This window comes from Salvia miltiorrhiza, chromosome 5 (genome assembly GCF_028751815.1).
Source record: "Salvia miltiorrhiza cultivar Shanhuang (shh) chromosome 5, IMPLAD_Smil_shh, whole genome shotgun sequence".
NCBI lineage: Eukaryota > Viridiplantae > Streptophyta > Magnoliopsida > Lamiales > Lamiaceae > Salvia > Salvia miltiorrhiza.
The window spans coordinates 54,885,616-54,907,699 of NC_080391.1; the positions used below are offsets into that span (position 1 = coordinate 54,885,616).

Below are 22,084 nucleotides of genomic sequence, written 5' to 3' on the forward strand. Positions count from 1 at the left end.
TATATATATATATATATATAGAGGGAGGGTCCTGTGAGAATGTCATCTTTTTGTGACACCTAAGATGTCACAGCCCACTATCCCAATGACGGGTTAACCGGGGTTATGACTTGGGGTGAACAATAAGAAACGGAAATTAAAGGGGATTTACTAAGTAACCAACATTAATAACAAACTAGTGGTATATATATATAACCACTTGGGTAATTCACAAATGAGTCTGCCATAACGACTAGACCCCAACTGAAAGTTAATTAAAATGAAGTAGTAATAAGTTCAAGTAGAAATGATAAATAAGTCAGAGTGTTTGCAGCGAAAAAACGTGTGAGTTATGCATATGGAGATGCATACTCAAGGTTTCATTACATAAACATCAAAAGGGAAATCCGCTCAACACCGATCCATTCCATCGCCTGCTCAACCTGCACATTTAGAAATACATGCAGGGCTGAGTATAAAAATACTCAGTGACATAAGCCGAAAATACAACATGCATACATATATAAATTGAACTGCCAACAGTAACACACAAGGGTTTTCTTGAATGACCTGCGCTTACTAAAACATTTCATTCATTTTCATAAAGGTGGATGCATCCCATTTTCAGTCTATATGATCCATATCTGTCCTTTCTATCACGCGCCGGGAAGGAGGCCTCCTTACCACGGACGCCAAGACCGGTCGCAAGCGACTCGCGGTCTCCATAAGTGTACACGTTAACCCTAGCTAGCGACCTTTGTCTAGCATAGGATCCCAATTGGATTTCCTTTAAAGTTGGCGAACCAACACAGATAGGATACATATAAAAACATAAACATTTTGGCAGTCAATCATTTCATAAACATTTCATTTTCATAACATTTTCATTTTCATAAAGGGCATTAAACATATAAGCATTTCATAAGAACTGAATAAATAGTCAAAACATATCATGCATATATATTCGCATATGAGGCCTACGTCACGCAGGGGATCTCTATATACGTAATAATAAAATAATGCCCACCTCAATTGTTCTTAAAGCTGGCGTGGAGTCGTTTCTTCTTCGGCTTCACTTTCTGTCGCCCGGACCTTCATTGATGAAGAGTCGATAAGTTCGTGAAGAAATTGTCATAAGACAAAGTCTAATTCTACGTGCCTAGGGTATCTTTTAATGTTTTAGGGTTCTAGCATCCATAATTCGTTACATTAAAGACAGTCAAAAATCAATCATACCTCGTCTAATCTCATTCAAACACATAGGCAACACAAACACATAAGGCACATAAGAATCACAATCAAACATCATCAAAACATGCTCTGTTTTTACACTGACTCAACTTCAAAATTTAATCTGTTCTGACTCCGACATCTCCTGGACTCGAGACTCATACCGAAAGAAAGATCTTCGAGTCTAGTTTCATATAAAAAAAAGTAGAGTCGAAAACTCCAAGTGGTTTGAGAGATATAACGTTTTTACCACGATCTACCATGTTCGGCAGTTTTGAACAATCGAAAACTTGGATTTTTGAAAAATAGTAAACGTTGTCAAACTGGGCTCAACTTTGGTGGATATCTAGATAACACAATAAGGTTAATACCATAAAAATTTGGAAAGCTAGATCACACAGGAAGCTACTAAAATGAATGACTCTTTCCTCTGTTCTCTGAAATTCTCGGTAGTAATGTGCAGTTTAGGTTTTGCATTTTAAAGAAGTATCAAACGAAGTTGGAATGGCTTGAAATTTTACCAGGGTACTCAAGACTCATGTAGGGACTTGCTATAAAATTTTCAAAGCTATTAGACATCGACAAACCGTCGATCACAGTAGGTCAGTAGGCCTACGAAATTCATATTTATAAGTCCTTAAAAAAATAATTTATATAAATCAAGAAATAAGAGTTTAATCCCAAAAATATTCATTAAAAGTCCATCATAATTTAAATAAAAGAACGGACCTCATTTAAAATAAATAGTCCCAAACTCGTTACACACATATACTAAATCTTTCATGAAACATCCTTTAAAATAAACTTTGATACATAGAAAATAATTCAACAACTTGAGCTCTTAAGAGGTTGTTTTGCAACAGACATCAAATCTGCCTCGGATCTCCAAATGAGGCTCCAAAAGACATTCTGGAAACTAGACATTTCAAGGATCATTCTCCAATTTGAATCGAATGAAAAAAAATTCAAACGAGCAAGATATGCCCTCTCAAAGATGAGTATTTAACAAGCAAAAATCTGAAAATTTCAGATTTCCAGATTACAACCAAGTCAGTGGGCTTTCTTTAAAAATTCATATCTCCCTTTACAAAACTCCACTGGGAACCCCAAGGGTCAATCTGGAAACTAGGGAGAGATCATAACATTCTCCAGTTGGATTTACTCCAAGAATATTCATGGTTTAGAAGATATGACTGTCTAAAGTTCAGTGCACAAAAAGAGTTCAAGTTTGGCAGATTCAGAACATAAATCGGAAAAACCACTTTAGGCTTGACCAAAAATTCTAAAACTGAACAAGTAAGTTCCCAACATGTCAGTGAATATTCAGTAGAAAGATAGGCTTGAGAATCAAAGATTTAAGTCGGCCTTTTCCACCTCAAATTCGTAGGTTTGTAAAATCTACTGGATGGTACAAGGAATAAGAACTAGATTTCAAGAATTTATACCGGTTGTTTCCCTTACTCAAAAATGGTGAGACCGATGTCAAAAGAAAGATACGGGAGTCTAGAGTGACATATTAAATTTTCAAAGGTTTTCACCGATTGAAACTTTACTTATGGCCTCCCAAAGATTGTTTACCAAAAATGTATTCCAGATGGGCAGTGATGTTTACAAATTCATAAATAAATCATAAGAGCTCCAAACCTTCTGAAATTTTACCAAAGTATAGAACACATATGAAAGATGATACACAATTAATTTGGGAATTTTTGGGAACCGTTTGGATGGCTGGAATCGCCTTGCAAAACACTGCCGAGCAGTGTGCTTATGGCAGATTCGCTGCCTTACCTCATGCACGGTTTTTCACCCAATAAACTCTACCAAAATAATCATCCAAAATCATAAAACATATCCTCACATAATATAGCACACAAATGTGTAAAAATCCATGGCCATAAAGCATTTTCAGTTGAGAAAAAGCAAAGAAAAACTCACCCTCGAAGCACAACCTTCACTCTATAGTTTTCCCACACTCTCCCTTGCTTTGCTACTTCTCTTGGGGCTTCAAAGGCTTCTATGGAGTGTGATAATGGTGGGAGAAAAGTTGTGAGAGTGGGAGAAAGAATGTAGTGGTGGGGGAAAAGGAGTAGTGTGGTGGAGAGGTAGGAGTAGTGGTAGGGAAAAAGATTAGTGGTAGGGAAAAGAAAATATTAGTGGTAGGGAAAAGAAAATATTAGTGGAGGATAATGGGGTGTTACATTAAGTAAATATAAAAATGTGGTGTAGTAATAACCCATGTGTAAAAAAAAAAATATATGTAAGACTAATCATCAATTAATAAAATGCTAAAGCATAAAACTCTTGTGATCAAAATTAGAATAAATAGCACTAACATTAGTGCACTCTCTCAATTTATAAATACATCATAGGAAAATAATTTGAGAAAAATATTGATGGAAAATTTTTATAACTCATCATTCCTAAATTTCTCGGTAAAAATAAATAAATACATAATTTTTTTTTTTCGATTTGAAAACTCAAAATAAATCTTTGAGCTCCATCATTCTCTTAATGGACTCAAAATATATTTTGAGTGCATCATCCGTTGAAATAAAAATAAAAATAAATTATCACGTATGTAATCATCAAATTCACATAAGTCCGTATTTTATTAATGGATGCTGAACCCTAATTACCATAAGAAATCCTTAAATCAATAATTAAAAGTCTATAATCCTTAATAAAAAGTCGGGGCATTACATAAGAACTCATCCTAGCCCTTGATTAGTATAATCTAATGGACCTCATCTAACCCACTAATATGAAGTAATTATTTACGTTAAGGGGCTTTAGGGAATTTCCTCACTATTGACTAACCGTTACTTTCCTAATTCCATGCAACATCATATCTCATATTTTTGGTATTTTGATTTTGTCAAACATATCCTTTATTATCCCACTAACACACGATTTGGAGAACATATTTGCTAGAGTTATTTAGTGCATCATTCATCCTTCATCGATTCTAACATGTTCAAACGTTTAATTGCAAATGCACTCTATGAACACACGTTATATTCATGAATATTTTTCCATGTTCAGGCGTATAATTCATTTGTTAATTTAATATAGTCCTGAACATGTATTTTAATTGACTGAATAAGCTTAATACGTTAATTTTATTTTCGCATTTATATTATGGAAAACATAAATCGTTTTATCTATTCTTTGAGTAACCAAAAATTCATCGCTAAATTAACCACTTGTTCATATGAAAAAAGGAATTATTGTGATTCAATTCATGAACAATAACTTGTCATACTCATACATTTCAACAAATGAACATCTACATGAACAATGACTTGTTCACTTCTAGTGTTCATGCATGATGGTCAGTATTCCTTCTTATTCAAAGTTCATGTCATACATGTAGGACTTGTTCATTGACTTTGTTCATGGTTGTATTAAATTATGAACAGGCATTTTTCAGTCAAGAACATGTTTTTTGTTCATGTATGTTTTTCATATTTTCAACAATACATTATGTCATGTTTCGAATTTCATTCATTCTGTTATAAAGAATTTCAAACATGACACATCATTTATAAAACTTTAAAAAAAATTACTTGTCAAGTAATTGATATTGCTGAACAATGGTGCATAACCAAATTTTTGCACATATTTTTTCATAAGCATATGTGAGCAAAGTAGAACAATAAAAATGAATAAACTTCGATTCCAATCATCAAATGTAATCATGAGTCTGTGCTCTATTGAAATATGGCATAAAATATAATATTTGTTGAAAGTCTATAACTTGTTAATATTCCTGAATTGTCTCATCCAAGCAAGACATAATTAGCATTGAAGTTACTATTCTTGCACAACTCGCGATAATGTGTAGATGCACATTTCAGCATCCCTCATCTCATATCATTGTACTCGCAACTTAAAATTGTGCCACAATATTTAACTCGCATACGACTCATATGACGTAGAGATGACGACAACATTCCACACTTCCAACTTGTTGATCCATCACCCATAAAAGTCTCCAAAAGGCGCATGAGATATAAACCCATGTCTATTGTGTTTTTGTTGTCTGTCCATTTCATATTTACATGTTGTACTTGGGCTCTTGATACTGTGTCTGCATTTGCAAATTCTTGATGGTCCAAAAGATATTTTGACAGCAGAAACATGAACAATGTCACCTCTCTTGAACAGTTTCCATGTACATATCCAATCAAATACATGAACAAATTTATATGTAGTAATGCTTAAAATATGCACACAAACAATATACATAAGTATACCAACTACCTTTAAGCACTTGTCATGTTCTTATCGTAACAAAGACATGACCAAAGTTATATTTAATAATACTTAAATTATTCACACGAACAAAAGAAATGAACAAAGTTATAATTAGTAATACTTAAAATATTCACACGAACAACAAACATGAACAATGATATATTCAGTATATACTTAAAATATTCACATGAACGAACAAGATACATGAACAATCTCACTTTCATGAGCAACAAACATATATCGTGAACAATAGCATGTATAATTACCAAAATCAACAAAGATTGTCATATTCACACACAAACATGAACAACCAAAATAGATACATGAACAATGGCCTGACGCTCTCTTCCCGGTGAATCCCGACACATTCCTCATCTACACAATTAATTAAGTAATAAAGTAATCTAAATTTATACACTCATTATTCAAATGGATTTCTGGAACTTAAACAGAAATAAGAGTTGTCGAACCGTAAAAAATAAGACCACTCCAAAAATTAAGCCTTGTTCAACCAAAAACTCATTCAATGGACCGATCTCTGACCAAGCAACGCAACGGACGAGCGCACTCAATACCAATCTCTGTGAAAGCCAATCTTTAACAAAAAAAACAAACAAAGAAGAGACAGAGTCGATTGTTCGATGGCCTATGTGACGGCGGACGAATTCTTGCTTCCTCGACGGACGGATGCTTGATGCTTGTTTACTCGACTAAAGGATTCTTGCTTCCTCGGTAATGGTGGACGAAAAGTTGGAAGGTGAAAGGTGAAAGGTGTAAATGGCTGTGAAAATACACTATTCAACCCTCATTTACTTCTTTCCAATTTGTCAACCCGTTAAATAAGGGATTTGATCAAATCTTTAATCCCTATCAGTGGTTATTCAAACATGTAATACCCTATATACCCTTATTCAAACAAAACGACAGCTTATAAAATTGAGGGTAATATAAATTATAAAATTCATCTATTAATGTCAACCATTGGATTAGCAGGAATCAAGGGTCCATGATTGTTCTTAGGTGTCACAAAATCCTAAATTATCACTTGATACCAATCCTATATATATATATATATATATATATATATATATATTTGTATTTGTCAATTTTTGCTATTATTCCATTTTTTTGCCATCACCTCGAGCTTGGCTATTGCGACCCCCTTTTCTCCTAAAGTTACGGAACTATCTTGCTAGTACAAGAAATCATCAAAAACATCTCAAATAAAAGTAGAATAAAATATTTTCTATGTGGAATATTTTCTCCCTCCACAAATAGATATTATTGAGTTCGACATATAAAAATAAATGATTATGATTTATGGTTAAATTGAGTATGAACCAAGTGTGATTTTTTAATAAATAAAATGTATTTATAAGCTTGAAATATAAGAATACAGTGCGGGGTCATGCCCTAAAAATAAAATAAAATTATACTAATACTATACTATTTGTGGATGATAATTATTGTATACTACTCGTCGACAATTCAGACTCACCATCACACGATCTCTAAATTTACTTATTAAAGTAAAAAAAAACATTGAATTCAAATTCACGACGATACGATCTTTAAATGCACTTGTTCAGCTAAAGAGAAAAGACTCTAAAGTGGAGTATCTCAAAGAATAAAGTGGACTATCTCAAAGAACATGGCATTTTTTTGGATAAAAACCGGGCCATGAGTTGATTGATATTCTCCCCTAAATATCTAAAAAATATAATTTAAAAAACAAAATCGAATATTCAAATAATATCATATTTTATCTATGGGTGCTACATAACTATATTTAGATTTTCGCGATTCATAAGTAGGTTGTATATAAGTAGAAAATTGTTATAAACTAGAGAGAAGCGAGGTGTTATAAACTTGAGAGAAGCGAGAGAATAGATTAGAGCATTAAATGAAGTTCACAATACACCCATATTTATAGGTGTTAAACCAAGTGTGAATGTCCGGTGTGAACGTTCACACACGTCCGGTGTGAACGTTCACACACGTCCGGTGTGAACGGAGGACAGTCAACTCCGGCGGCTTGAAGATGTCAAGTGTTATTCTCCCTCTAGGTTTCTTGGTCAACACACATAAGATATATCTAGAAGATATATTTACAACACTTCCCCTTGATTGACCAATCCCTAAAATAAAAGATGTTGCCTCATTAAAACCTTGCTAGGAAAACCCAATGGGACAAAACCTAGTCGAAGGAAAAAGAGTACAACTGCTTCCCCTGAACTTGAAATCATTGAATATCTTTGAGTCGACGCATGCCGATCTCGTGTACCAACTTTTTGAATGTCGATGCTGGTAATGCCTTGGTGAATAAGTCCGCCAGATTTTCACTTGAGCGAATTTGTTGCACGTCGATATCGCCACCCTTTTGAAGGTCGTGTGTGTAGAAGAATTTTGGAGAAATATGTTTCGTCCTATCTCCTTTGATGTATCCTTCCTTGAGTTGCGCGATGCAAGCAGCATTATCTTCATATAAAACAGTTGGTATGGCCTTTGATAAAGCTAACCCGCATGACTCTTGGATATGACTCGTCACATTTCTCAACCATACACATTCTCGACTTGTTTCGTGGATTGCAATGATTTCAGAATGATTTGAGGATGTTGCAGTCAAGGTTTGTTTCACAGACTTCCATGATATAGCAGTTCCACCATATGTGAAAATATATCCAGTTTGTGACTTAGCTTCATGTGGATCGGATAAAAATCCTGCATCCGGATACCCCACTAGAGTATTATCAGAATTTTCTTGATAATATAATCCAAGGTCAATGGTACCCTTTAGATAACGTAGAATGTGCTTAACACCATTCCAATGTCTCAAAGTGGGTGCAGAGCTAAATCTTGCTAGAAGATTAACATAAAAAGCTATATCTGGTCTAGTATTATTAGCCAGATAAGTCAACGCTCCAATTGCACTTAGATATGGTACTTCAGGACCAAGTATCGTTTCACCCTCTTCAATTGGTCGAAATGGATCTTTCTTAGTATCAAGAGATCTAACGACCATTGGTGATGCTAATGGATGTGCATTATCCATATAGAAGCGTTTTAACACTTTTTCTGTATATGTGGATTGATGGATAAACGTTCCTCCACGGATACGTTCCATTTGCAAACCAAGACAAAACTTTGTCTTTCCCAAATCTTTCATCTCAAATTCTTTCTTCAAATATTCAGCAGTTTTATTTAGCTCTTCAGGAGTCCCAATTAAATTTAAATCATCAACATAAACTGCTATGATTGCAAATCCACTTTCGGTTTTCTTAATGAAAACACAAGGGCAAATATCATCATTCTTGTATCCTTCTTTCAAAAGATACTCGCTCAGTCTATTGTACCACATACGATCAGACTGTTTCAACCCATACAACGATTTTTGCAGTTTAATTGAATACATGCTTTTGGGTTTTGACTGTAATCCTTCAGGCATTTTAAATCCTTCAGGAATTTTCATATATATGTCATTATCTAATGACCCATATAGATAAGCAGTCCCTACATCCATAAGGCGCATATCAAGCCTTTGTGACACAGCCAGACTAATCAAAAATCTAAAAGTAATAGCGTCCATTACTGGAGAGTATGTTTCCTCATAATCAATTCCTGGTTTTTGTGAGAAACCTTGTGCTACGAGTCTTGCTCTATATCTCGTAACTTCATTTTTCTCGTTTCTCTTTCTAACAAAAATCCATCTATATCCAACAGGGATTTTAGATTCCGGAGTTAAGGCTATAGGCCCAAATACTTTCCGGTTATCACAGGAATTTAATTCCCTTTCTATAGCTTCTTTCCACTTTGGCCAATCAAGTCTCTGTTTGCATTGTGCAACAGATTTTGGTTCAGGATCCTCATTTAAAACTTGAAGAGCTATATGAAAGGCAAATATATCATCAACGATGATATTTTCTCTCTCTAGTATCTGATTTGAATGTAAATAATTTATTGAGATCTCATAATTTTCAGATACTTGTAATTCTTCAGGAATTACATCGCTTTCATTTGGTTGATTAGTCGTTTTCGTCATTGTTTGGTTTCCATCTTGCCCATTTCTTTTTCTAGGCATATAATCTTTGGAACCAACTGGTCGACCACGTTTTTGACGAATTTTTGACTCATTTGCTGTCAAAGCTATTTGTCCTTCAGGGACATCAATTTTAGCTGGAGTATTTGCAGCATGTATGTGAGATTGTGTCACTTTTCTTGTATCTACAAAAAGCATCAGGAATTTGATTTGCAATATTTTGCAAATGAATGATTTTTTTTTCAATTTCTTGTTCACATTGATTTGTTCTAGAATCAAAATGTGATAAGTTTTTCTCATTCCAAGAGATTTCCTTGTGCTTTTCTGGATGTAGATTTGTTACTCATAATGTTGGAAATGTCATTTCGTCAAAATGACAATCTGCAAAACGTGCAGTAAATAAATCACCTGTAAAGGTTCTATATACCTTATAATCGAGGGTGAATCAAATCCAACATATATCCCAAGTCTTCGTTGGGGACCCATTTTTGTTCGTTGTGGGGGTGCAATTGGGACTTGAACCGCGCAACCAAAAATTCGTAAGTGAGAAACATCAGGTTCTCGGCCAAAAATAATCTGCATTGGGGAGTATTCATGATTGGCTGATGGCCTTAGTCGAATTAATGTTGCAGCATGTAATATGGCATGACCCCAAGCAGTAGTTGGGAGTTTTGATTTCATAAGTAATGGTCTAGCAATAATTTGAAGACGTTTAATAAATGATTCCGCTAAACCATTTTGAGTATGGACATGAGCTACTAGATGTTCAATCTCAATTCCAATAGCCATACAATAGTTATCAAATGCTTGGGATGTAAACTCACCAGCATTATCAAGACGAATTCTTTTAATTGAATTGTCTGGGAATTGAGCTCTTAATTTTATGATTTGAGCAAGTAGTCTAGCAAATTTTGCATTTCTAGTAGAAAGCAAGCATACATGTGACCATCTATAAAAGGCATTAATTAATACCATAAATTATCGAAAAGGTCCACAAGGTGGATGTATAGGTCCATAAATGTCTCCTTCAATTCTTGCTAAGAAATATGGAGATTCAGTATTATCCTTCGTATATGAAGGTCTAATGACTAACTTGCCTTGCGCAGAAGCATCACAGGGGAATTCTTTTGTAGAAAGAATCTTTTGATTCTTTATGTTGTGCCCATATGAATTATTGATTATTCGGCGCATCATAGTCGCTCCAGGATGTCCAAACCTATCATGCCAAAGCTTAAAGCTTTTTGTATCATTGAACTTCACGTTCATGACATGGTTTGTCTCAATTGCTTTTATGAATGTATAATACATTCCAGAAGGTAGTGATGCTAATTTTTCTTTTGTCAGCTTATAGCCTGAAACAAAAGAATTTATGTAAAGATATTCATTGCTACCTTCTGTAATTGTCTCTATGTGGTATCCATTATTGCGGATATCCTTGAAACTTAGTAAGTTCCTTTTAGACTTACTAGAGTACAGGGCATTTTCAATATCTAATTTAGTATCATTTGGCAAAATGATACAAGCTCTTCCGGAGCCTTCAATGATGTTGGATGCACCTGATATTGTGTTAACATTATTCTCATCTAATGTCAACTCAAGGAAATACTTCTTCTTTTGAAGAATAATATGTGTATTTATTTTCCAAGACAAATATCACAAGATTTCATATGATATTAATGTATATATATTCATGCCTTGTTAAAAACCTCTCCGCAAAAACCCTATGGGAAAAATTCGGTAGAGGAAAAGAGTACAAGATATATATATTTACTCATATATTACACTAGTTGTCTCGTTAAAAACCTTAACTAAGAAAACATCGTAGGAAAAAACTTAGTAAGGGAAAAAGAGTACAACCATTCGACCTTTAGGGCCGTTTGACCTTCAAGGTCTAATTTTCAAGAGCATGTAATATGGATTGCTCTTGAAGAGTATGTAATATCCTTCATGGAATATTGATTGTGCTACATCGGGAGCAACAATATGAATCAAATAGATAAAGATTCAAGGATATGTTATCCAAATATTTAATTTACTTGCTCTTAGAGCATGTAATATTCTTCAGGAATATTACTTGTGCTACTTTAATAGCATCAATTTAAGATCTTGAATGTAATATTCTTCAGGAATACTACTTGTGCTATTTAAATAGCATCAATTAATTTTCAAGATCATTTCAGAAAAATAGATCATATATAATATGTCAAATCTCAAAATAAGAGCACAAAAATCACAGAATTTGACATGAAAATTGATAACAATAAACTTCACAATAAACAAATTGATTTGATTTATTTTAATAAATATCAATTCGTCATTTTGGAGGGAATTATAAAAGAAAGAAATTGGATATCATCAGCAAAGCATTTATTGATCTAATTACCAGAGCATGTGAATTAGCAAATAAATAAAGAAGCAATTGAATAATTCATATATAAATAAATATGAGAAATCAAATATCAGAAAGATCAATGTCAATCACATGATTAATTGCATCAAAAAAAATTAAGCTCCATTGCTATCCACATCCGTTTGATATTTATAACATCAATTCCAAACAAAAGCAATTTTAACAATATAATTCGCTCAAAATACATCCTAATTCAAAAAATGAGCATACGAAATATTTCTGACAAGTTACGTGAAGGGTATCAAGATTCTCTATCTGATACCGAAGTTGAACAATTAAATCCAAAAGTTGAATAATCAAATATTCATTTGAATATTGTATCAATCGAATCCAACAATTTCAAAAATCAAAGAACATAAATTTATTAGAATATCGAATAGTACCTCCATGAAAAGATACGATTCTTTTTTAGGGCATACCTCCAATCTTTCTACGATCGATCGGAGAACTAGAACTATCGTGCTGATAACGTGTTATAAACTAGAGAGAAGCGAGGTGTTATAAACTTGAGAGAAGCGAGAGAATAGATTAGAGCATTAAATGAAGTTCACAATACACCCATATTTATAGGTGTTAAACCAAGTGTGAATGTCCGGTGTGAACGTTCACACACGTCCGGTGTGAACGTTCACACACGTCCGGTGTGAACGGAGGACAGTCAACTCCGGCGGCTTGAAGATGTCAAGTGTTATTCTCCCTCTAGGTTTCTTGGTCAACACACATAAGATATATCTAGAAGATATATTTACAACAAAAATAGAATCCAAAAAACAAACCAAAGAAATTGGCCTGTTACATGAATGAATCCATTGGGCCACTATTAAAATAAAAGATAATTCCCATGTCAATTTTTTCTCTAACCAAAAACAATAAGGAGTCCAATTTTATAACAGAAGTGTGTGTTGTGTGTTGGCTCAAAAATAGAATAGACATAAAAAAGAATGTAGTAATATTCAAAAGGCATCAATATCAACCACAATCCCTTGTCCACACACACATTGATTTACTCTATTCTATTCATCACTGCCCACATTATTAACGTGTATACTGAATTGAGTTGTAGCTCCACATGTATTTTCACACGATTTTAATAATTAGAATATTATTTTTTATCCACACGTTATTTGTACTCCAAAAGATAACACTTGTGGTTGTTATTTAAAATTTATTTATTGAAATACATACGATATACTTTTGGGTATATGCTTTAACTTTTTCTTTCTACTCATGCCCTAAAAGTTAAATGAAAAGCAATACTATATAGTATTATTGATTTAGCATATTGATTTCTACGAGTCCACAAAAGGCAGTGGCTCGACATAGAAATCATTGACTAATATAACAAAGACACGTCAAAATATAATATTGATATATTTAGGACAAACGGAATAATTGTAGTATATTAAATTAAAAGTTGCAAACAAGTGGCTCGTAGATAGATATATGGTAGTACGGACAATAAGTTTCTTCATTTTTCTATTCTCTCATAGTATCTAATCGCAGTTGAAAGGACGCTTCTTCTCCAATCAATAGGTCGAGAGTTCGAGTCACTTAGAAGGCTAATTCAAGTTAGCATTATTCTTTCTTATTTTATTTTATTCATTTATTTTGCTTTTAATATACCTCAAACATTACTATTGAAATCATTAAATTTACAAATTGCATATAATCAAAGCTAGATTTTGATCTCTTTATTCATCCATTTATAAAAAAAAGAACAAATTATACTTTGACTTTATGTAATTTGTAAAATTAATTCATGATGCCAGCAACAATTTCAGAGGTATTGAAATCCAAATAAATGTATAAAACAGAAGAATTATGCTACCATGAACTCTCTCCGATATTCCCAACTATATCTGAGAATCTATATAAGAAGTCGAATTTTTTACCAAGTAATAAGCCAAATTGGCTTGCTCAAGTCAAAATACAATTGTTGTAGTACTACCCCGTATGTACAGAGACAAATACAATACAGCAAAATTCACCCAAATGTCTCACCTTAGTATGTGCTTCCATTCCACTCTAGAGAGAAAGAGAGGAACGAGCGAAAAAGCCCCGGTTTAATACGCGCTATGCCGTGTACTGTATTTGGAAGGGCGTCTCTAACAACAATCAAGATACAACTCACATGCGACTCTCAGGCAGTATCAATACAGAATATGTAATGTAGTTCGATTTTGAAGGCGAAAGAGTTTGAATATCAACCGTTGAAAGTAAAAGTGCTGTCCAGCAGCTACCACAGATGTACTTCCACGGGGCCTGTTAGTTTGCGGCCTCTGGGTTGCCCATCTCGCTAGAGTCTACAATAGACGAAGATGGTGATGATACTGCCTTCCCTTTGATATCCGGTGCTCCTGCGTCCGTTTTTTTCTCGCTGCCTGGTGCTTGCAGAAGCTGGAGCTGCCGTTGTAGAAACTGATATAGCACGTACATGAAATTTTACATTACAAAGGTGCAGTGAATTTCTATAACTGGAAACAGAAAACAATGGAGTAGTGATTTTTAAAGCATGCGATCTCTAGTTACTCTCGCCCTCAGATAGGTGCTCTGAAGTTTCAGATTTCTATAGGGACAGCCATGTTTGCAGTTGCAGAACTAAGATGTTCTAATCATGAAACGAGATCTTTGCAAGAAATAGTACTTGTATATTAGCTCGCCCTTGACCTTGAGAATCATTGAAGCAATAACTTATTATCTACTTCATAAGAAATGGTGGCTTGACACAAATGTATTACTTCAATGAATCTTAATTATGTCATCTTTCAAGCCCTCTACAAAGAAAGTAAACATTAAATTCACAGGGAAATAGTTTTGTATATATATAATATAATTGCTAAACTCTAAGATATTCAGCCATTTTCAATAATATAACAAGAAAAATGAGACCTACAATCTGAAAATCCAATTAAACTACCTCAATCTGGCGCTCGATTAATTTAACTTGTATATCCTGTTGAGAGCCTGATGCACTCCCTACTCCATATTGCCCATTAGGACCCTCAAATTCGGAAGGAACAAAAGTACCATGAGGTGACTGGATAAATGTGGTGTTGGAAAGCTGGTATTGTTGCAAAAATCCACTCATAGTTCCCTCTCCACCATCATTAGCCGTCATAGTGTGGCTGGAAGATCCAACTGTTTGAGGAAGTAATGTATGTCCGGGTGACCTGCAAGAGTACCCTTGCGATCAATAGGATTCCTCTTCATAAGTGGTACATTTGACATTCCAAAAGCAATGTTCCATCAAACTATACCAAAACACAAAATCAATGAAATTCTAGAAGCCCAAAATTCAGCAAAAAACATGAATTTCTATACCTTACAGTTTCAAGTATGAAGCAACATGTGAATAAGAAGAATTATGGAAGAAATGATAAACAGTGAAACAGTGCATACCATGCTAGAGTACTTGGAGAAGGATAAACAAAAGACTTCTGATATATAGATGCAGCAGAAGCAGCAGCTTGGAGTCTAGCCTGATGCTGACTGATATTACCATTTGCTGCACCAGCACTGATAGAGCCTTGAGATGATGTACCGGTAGCGCTAGTTCCTGTACCCACCGAAAAATTAGCAAGTGGCTTGTAAAGATTCATGGGATTCCTTCGTATGAAGCAAAACCAAAAGATGGCGCCATATTTTACTATTATAGATTCCTCATCAGCAAGCTTCATTGATCCTAAATCGAAACACCGTGAAATACAGCAAAACTCTAAAGAAATGCCCAATGCTCAACACGGTGGAGCTCTATTGCTCTAACAGGGCACAATAGGAGCTAACAACACAGACGCAAAAGATCATACCTTGTTGATGCCCACCAGCCCTCGTTCCAGTAGTAGTCGTCCCATTTTCAGGTGGTACAACAGGTGCTCTGCATGTAGGGCATGTATTTTGTCTTTCTAACCATGACCTGAGGCAGTGAACATGAAAGAGATGCCCACATAGAAGTTTCTTTGCTGTAGTCATCTCCTCTCGGCAAATAATGCAGGTAGCATCACTCCTGAAAATCAAAAGATATGAAGTAGGGTCAGAAGTAGACATCCAGCTACCTGTCTCCACCGAGTAGTAAATAACTTACGAGTTGATCTCTTCAGATGTTGCATCTGGGAAACGTTCATTCATATTTGAAGTAATCTTCTGGTAGCGTATATAATCAGCAACACGGATCTTGAAGTTACGGAAAGTCTCATACAGCTCCCGGATCAAGTGTAGAGGCACACCATAATTCCTGCAGAAAGAAAATAGCAAATTTGATGTCACTGAACATCTGTTGAGTAAGATTGGATTCAGAAAATATCAGGTTCATGATATGAGATGTCCAAAGTAGCTGAGAATCCATGTTTTTTTTTACTGATTAGCCAACTCAGCAAGCAGAAAAGTTGGAAAGCAATAGAAAATTTGACTTCAAAATTTTCTTACACAAAAATGACGAGGAAGAAACACATGTACATAGTCAAGTGAAGCAAGTCTCGCACAAGCTCCAAGTAAAAGGTGTAAACAGCCTTCTTCTCCCATTGTCCATCCATAAGCATGTCACTGACGTAGAATATATATTTCAAAAAAGTTGATACAGTTGTTGTGGCCAATATCATGTATCTGAGAAAGGAAATAAGCACCGTAACAACACAGATTAGAAATAGTATTCGATCCACAAAACAAATAGAATAAACCACTAACAGTCAACAAAAAACTTACTCGAATGAAAAGAAGAGTGAAACTGAAGCCTGTTTGGTTTCCAACAGATACTTGACTGAGTTGTAGAGAAAGCTACAATCAAGAAGGAGAAGGAATCCCATGAAAGATACAATTCGGATATGAGCTAGCTTAGGAACAGACGGAGTAGTTTCAATGTATTCAACTCTCTTCTGGGCCAACCAATGCAAAGCTTTGATCAAAAGTAAAGCAGTGACCATCGCAATGAATGTAACAGAAAAATCTTGTCTAAAGATAGTTATTGCAAACAGTATTTCCATGACTTCCCGCCATGACTGCTCATTCAGCCTTTCCACTTCTGCCTCTCGTAACTTGCCAAGGAAGATCTTCTTTGTTAATTGCCACATAATGCACATAACAACCAGGCCCATATTCAAAAGCAGCACCAAACTGATCTTTGAAGTAGATAAGTAAACCATTGCAGGATAAAACTGGCCTCTACTACTAAATGCATGATAGATAACAGCCAGTGTAGCTATTAAACTAATCCCTCCATAGGTTTGCAACCTCATCATTTTGCTCTGTTCCCTGTTGATCACATTCACACAATCAGATCCCAGCAAGACATCAGATAAAAATAATCCTACTGATTCCTTTCCATGTACCAAAATCTAAAATCTCAATTTCTGCAATTGCATAAACTTCAACGAACAAATGGGATATATGAATCTTGAAAAGTACATCACCACATACAAAATACACAGATAGTAAGGAATTGAGGATAGCATCACGCCATCCATTCATAATCAACTCCATTCAACAAATTATGCAAACTCATAATGTAAAGTACAACTTCGAACTCCAACACATACATTAGTACTAATTATGAAAAAAAAAAAAACGCACAGCACTGATCACAACTATTTCGGCGATCAATTTGCCAAATACGTAAATTCGTTAAATTAAGCCGTCTTTGCCCATTATTCAGCTTAATTCAGCATTAATCAGTAACTCCCACTCTCAAGCACAACAAAGAGGGGCGGGGGAAGTCGGATGTTTGGAAAATTTTCAAAAAGTAGTCCCATCACAAACTCAAACGTCAATTTGCCAAATTCAGCTAGAATAAAAGGTTACAAACAGAATTAGGGCTAGATTGCATCGATGGATCTTGTGCAGAAAAATTGAACTAGATATGCATATACGGAAGCAGCGAATAGAATGAAATTAGAAAATAAACGGAGGAGAAAAAAACGGGGAATAGGAGGTGGAGCCGTACAATAGTCGCCGCCGCGCCGCCGATACGCCGGGATCGTAAGTTCGCGAAAGCTGTGAAGTCGGAAATGAAGTGTTACATTAATATTTGCAGGTTATATAATTTTTACTTCATTTCAACTAACCATAATAAAATTCCAGCTCGGATCACAAGTTCACAACATATAAGTCAGTTTTTCCCAATGTCAAATTGTATTCACAATTTTAAATTTTACTTTCTCATTATTTTTTTGTAGTTTAAAATATACTAGTACTTTATATCTTCAAAATTGTATCTCCAAAATACAAATACTATCTCCTAGTGTTATCTTTAGAACTCTCTTCGTCCCATTCTAATAGGCTCGTTTTCCTTTTTTAGACGTCCCATTAAAATAAATTTATTTTTCATTTGGAATAAAAAAAAATGTACTTAATTGGTGTGGATCAAACAACCTCCCTCCTAAAAAGTAAATTTCTTAATTTTCGTGCGAAAAAAATGAGCCTATTAGAGTGGAAGTAAATAAATATAACTCTCAATTTTTAGTTCAATTTAAATAATACTACTTTATATCTTCAAATTTGTCTCTAAAGTACAAATGTCCCCTAGCGTTATCTTTAGTATATATAACTCGTATTAATTCTCAGTCTTTTGATCATAAAATTAAATTCTATTTAATCTATGAAATTGAAAATTTCCTAATATTATCTTTATTATGCTCAATTTAAATAATAAATGACAATTATGACAAATTACAGATCACAGTATATAAATGTAATAATAAAATATTAAGAATTTTGAAATGTTTATTTTATACAATATTCGTAGCCATATTATAAATAATATAGAAGCTAATTAACCATTTGTTAACTAATTAACCAATTTCTCAAAAAAAAAAAATACTTTTAAATTTTAAATGATAAAAATATTATGAATTTAGCTTGGCTGAGAGATACTTTGTCTTTATAATCTTGAATGATACTAATATATCTCTATTTTAAAAAGGGGTAATTGCCTGTAAATCCCTAACGTTTATACGGAATTGGTTTTTGCACCTATTTTTATTTTTCTTCTTTTAAATATCTAACCTTTAGTTTTTGTCTCAAATTTGTCCGGCGATCGGTTTTTTCTTACGCCGGTGCCGGAAATGCCACTGTGGCTGCCGGAATTGATGAGTTGGCAGCCGGAATTCTCCACTTGGTTCATTTTTGACATGTGGCAAAAAAATTAAAAAAAAAATTGAAATAAAAATACATGTGGAAAAAGAATAAAAAAATAAAAAGAAAATCACTCCCCCCCAAATCGTCATTTCCCCCTTTCCAAACCCTAACTCTCCCTCCCCCACCCAGCGTCGCCCTCTGCCGCCTCCACCACCGCCGGTGCCGCCACCCACCTCCACCACCAACGCTCCACCGCCTAGAGCAGCAGAGGAAGCCGATTGCCGCTGCCGTCCTCTGCCTCACCAAGCTCCAGATCGAGAAGCTCCACTCCAAAGCCGATCTTGAGCTTGATAATTCCCCCACCCACCACCGCTCTCTCCCTTTTCCCCACCCTCCGCTGCACCCCAGCGCAACTCCATCTCCCGACTCCCTTGCCTGGAAGACAACCGAATATTCCACCTGGTCCCTGCGCGTCAACCACAGTGGTTCCAAGCAGGCCGGTGAAAGGAAGGTTTTCCCCAGTGATTTAGGGGAATTCGAGGTCGCGCTGGGCTACGGCGGAGGGCCGACGGAAGGTCGTGCTGGTTTGACCTTCGGCGAGGTCATCTCTGTTCGAATTTGGAAGCGGCGGTTGGTTGTTGAGGATCTTGGTGGAGGTGAAGGAGGATGGGATTGTGGTGGTTGTTGGATTGATTTGATGGTGGTGGAATTCTGCGAATGGTGGTGGTGGTAGTGGCAGGGGGGAGGCTGCGGTGGATTGGGGGAGGGAAGGGGGCAGCGCCGGTGGTGTTGGCGAAGGTGAGGCGCCGGTGGTGTTGGCAGGGTGAGGCGGCGGCGGGGCCGCCGGGTTGGGGGAGGGGGATAAGGGTTTGAGGAAGATGATGATGATTTGGAATTTATTTGTATTTTTTATTTTTATTTTTTTGCCACATGTAAAATATATGTTTAGGTGTCAATTTCGGCTGCCAGCTCGTCGATTCCGGCTGCCACAATGGCATTTCCGGCGCCGGCGTAAGAAAAAACCGGTCGCCGGATAAATTTGAGACAAAAACAAAAGGTTATGTATTTAAAAGTAGAAAAATAAAAATAGGTGCAAAAACCAATTCTGTGTAAACGTTAGGAATTTACAGGCAATTAGCCCTTTTAAAAAAGTATAATGAATTAATTTTGCAACATTTCATTTTTTATTTATTTATATATAACAGTATTACATTATGTATGAAGAAAGTTAATTTAGACGTTTGAAATTTTGAGACTTTGTATCGATTTTGAATGACTTTACGTGTGCGTAATATATCGTGTGTAGCTTATAATAATTGTGTTTGTTTACAATGAAATTTTACATGTATTTATAGGTTAAGACATTGAGAATCCTAGTAGGAATAGGACTTTATAATCGAATAAAACTATAATATTCTTAGAGCTTACCCGTGTCCTCAAAATAACTTCAAATCCTACTAGATCAGGAGTCAAGATTGTTGTTGAGTTGGCATGACTGTTATCGGTAGAATTAAACTGATTTTGCCTTAATTCGTAGGTTTTTCGGAGATGGATACTTTTGTCCTCGTCAGTTAGTGTGAACGGGAAAAAATACCATTAAAATTATATTAAAAACTCAAATACTGTATAATGTTACATTTGACATAGTATAATCTTATCCTCACAAAATGGGTCTCTTACTTTGAGGTTTGTTGAATGTGATGTCATGCAGTATTTGAGTTTGGCATGATATTCGAAAAGTTGATAAACCATTTTGCGACGATATAAGTTATATTATATCAAATATATAACATTATGTACGATAGTTGAATTTTATTGAAGTCTATTGTTTGCTTAGTTGTTAGATGATTAGTTAGCTTCTTGTTAGTTAGTTTGCTGAGTCAGCTTGTATTAGTTAGACAGTTAGTAGTCCGCGGTAGTATAAATATGTGTAAATCAGTTGATAATTATTCATTCAATCAAATGAAATCATTTCTCTCACTTCTCAAACCTCCTGCTTTCTATTACTTTTAACATGGTATCAGTTGCCAAAAAATAGTCCAGATTTATTCTCTCGATCCTTCCTTCCGTCTACATACAATCTTCTCCTGCTCTTCTCTCTTCATTCTCCATACAATTCTCTTCTGTTATTCTCTATCCACTCTTCCATGGAGAATTCATCTTCCGTTGCTCATCTTCCTCATTTTCCCCAAATTCTAAAACTTGATCGAACGAATTACGCGTTCTGGAGAGCGCAAGCTTTGTCGGCAATCCGTGCTCACGGATACTATGACTACATCACAGATCCCGCAATGGCACCACCACCTCTTCTTCCGACTCCATCTAATGCAGCCCCGACAACAAATCCTGCTCATTCCTTGTGGCTACGACGCGATCAGTTTCTTCTCAGTTGGATGCTATCACCGGTGACTGAATCAATGTTAGGTCACGTAGTTCGCTGCAATACTTCTCGAGAATTTTGGTTTGTGCTCGAGAGGTTGTTCATGTCGCAATCGAAGGCCAGGATCATGCAACTTCGTCTTCTTCTCCAAACAACCAAAAAAGGTGCTATGTGTGTTGAGGAATTCTTCCTCAAAATGCGTGGTTATGCAGATCAATTGTCTGCTGTAGGTCAACTCATTACTGATGATGAGTTGATTATGTACATTCTCTCTGGTTTTGGATCTGAGTATGAAGCATTGGTTGTCAACATCATGCATCGCAATGATGCTCAGAACTTACAAGAGATTCAATACTCATTCCAAGCTTATGAACTGCGGCTTCAGCAGCAACATTCTACTTCTCAATTTGAACTAGCTGCTCATGTTGCTTATCGAGGACAGGGAAGAGGTGCACCTTCCTCTCATGGTTCTAATTCACCTGCTCGTGGTGGTTTCTCTCGAGCAGCTGCCTCTACTAAAAGTATTGTCTGTCAGTTATGCGGCCGAACAGGACATGTTACTATAAAATGTTTCAAAAGATTTGATATACACTTCACTGACAACACTACTTCTGCCTCTCAGGCCTTTCTTTCTGATGTTACACCATCTCATACTGCCAATATTATTGATGATCTCTCTTCTCAGGATCCATCTACTGCAGATGCCTCTTGGTATGTGGATAGTGGA

At 35.4% G+C, this 22,084-nt stretch overlaps 1 protein-coding gene and 1 long non-coding RNA gene across 2 annotated transcripts; both read right to left on the bottom strand.

Annotated features, from left to right (window-relative positions):
* Positions 1 to 164: 164 nt before the first annotated feature.
* On the bottom strand, positions 165 to 3,355 carry LOC131025164 (uncharacterized). The gene is made up of 3 exons (XR_009102099.1): positions 3,145 to 3,355; positions 1,007 to 1,071; positions 165 to 422 (listed from the first exon to the last, which is right to left on the bottom strand). It is a non-coding gene; the product is annotated as an uncharacterized LOC131025164 (long non-coding RNA).
* Positions 3,356 to 13,780: 10,425 nt separating this feature from the next.
* LOC131025165 (ERAD-associated E3 ubiquitin-protein ligase HRD1B-like) lies at positions 13,781 to 17,987 on the bottom strand. The gene is made up of 8 exons (XM_057954793.1): positions 17,845 to 17,987; positions 16,611 to 17,156; positions 16,335 to 16,511; positions 15,994 to 16,143; positions 15,719 to 15,915; positions 15,312 to 15,468; positions 14,830 to 15,082; positions 13,781 to 14,330 (listed from the first exon to the last, which is right to left on the bottom strand). Exons 2-8 carry the CDS (start codon positions 17,141 to 17,143, stop codon positions 14,178 to 14,180), a joined length of 1,620 nt encoding a protein of 539 aa, XP_057810776.1. The 5' UTR covers positions 17,144 to 17,156; positions 17,845 to 17,987; the 3' UTR covers positions 13,781 to 14,177.
* Between the last annotated feature and the right edge of the window lie 4,097 nt (positions 17,988 to 22,084).

Bases quoted from the DNA above. Each gene is read 5' to 3' on its own strand.
- LOC131025165 (XM_057954793.1), bottom strand. From the start codon at position 17,143: ATGATGAGGTTGCAAACCTATGGAGGGATTAGTTTAATAGCTACACTG. The intron at 16,144-16,334 runs GTAAGAAAATTT...TTCTTTCTGCAG, and splicing joins TTCTTCCTCGTCATTTTTGT to GAATTATGGTGTGCCTCTAC. The intron at 15,916-15,993 runs GTAAGTTATTTA...TTTGATTTTCAG, and splicing joins ACATCTGAAGAGATCAACTC to GAGTGATGCTACCTGCATTA.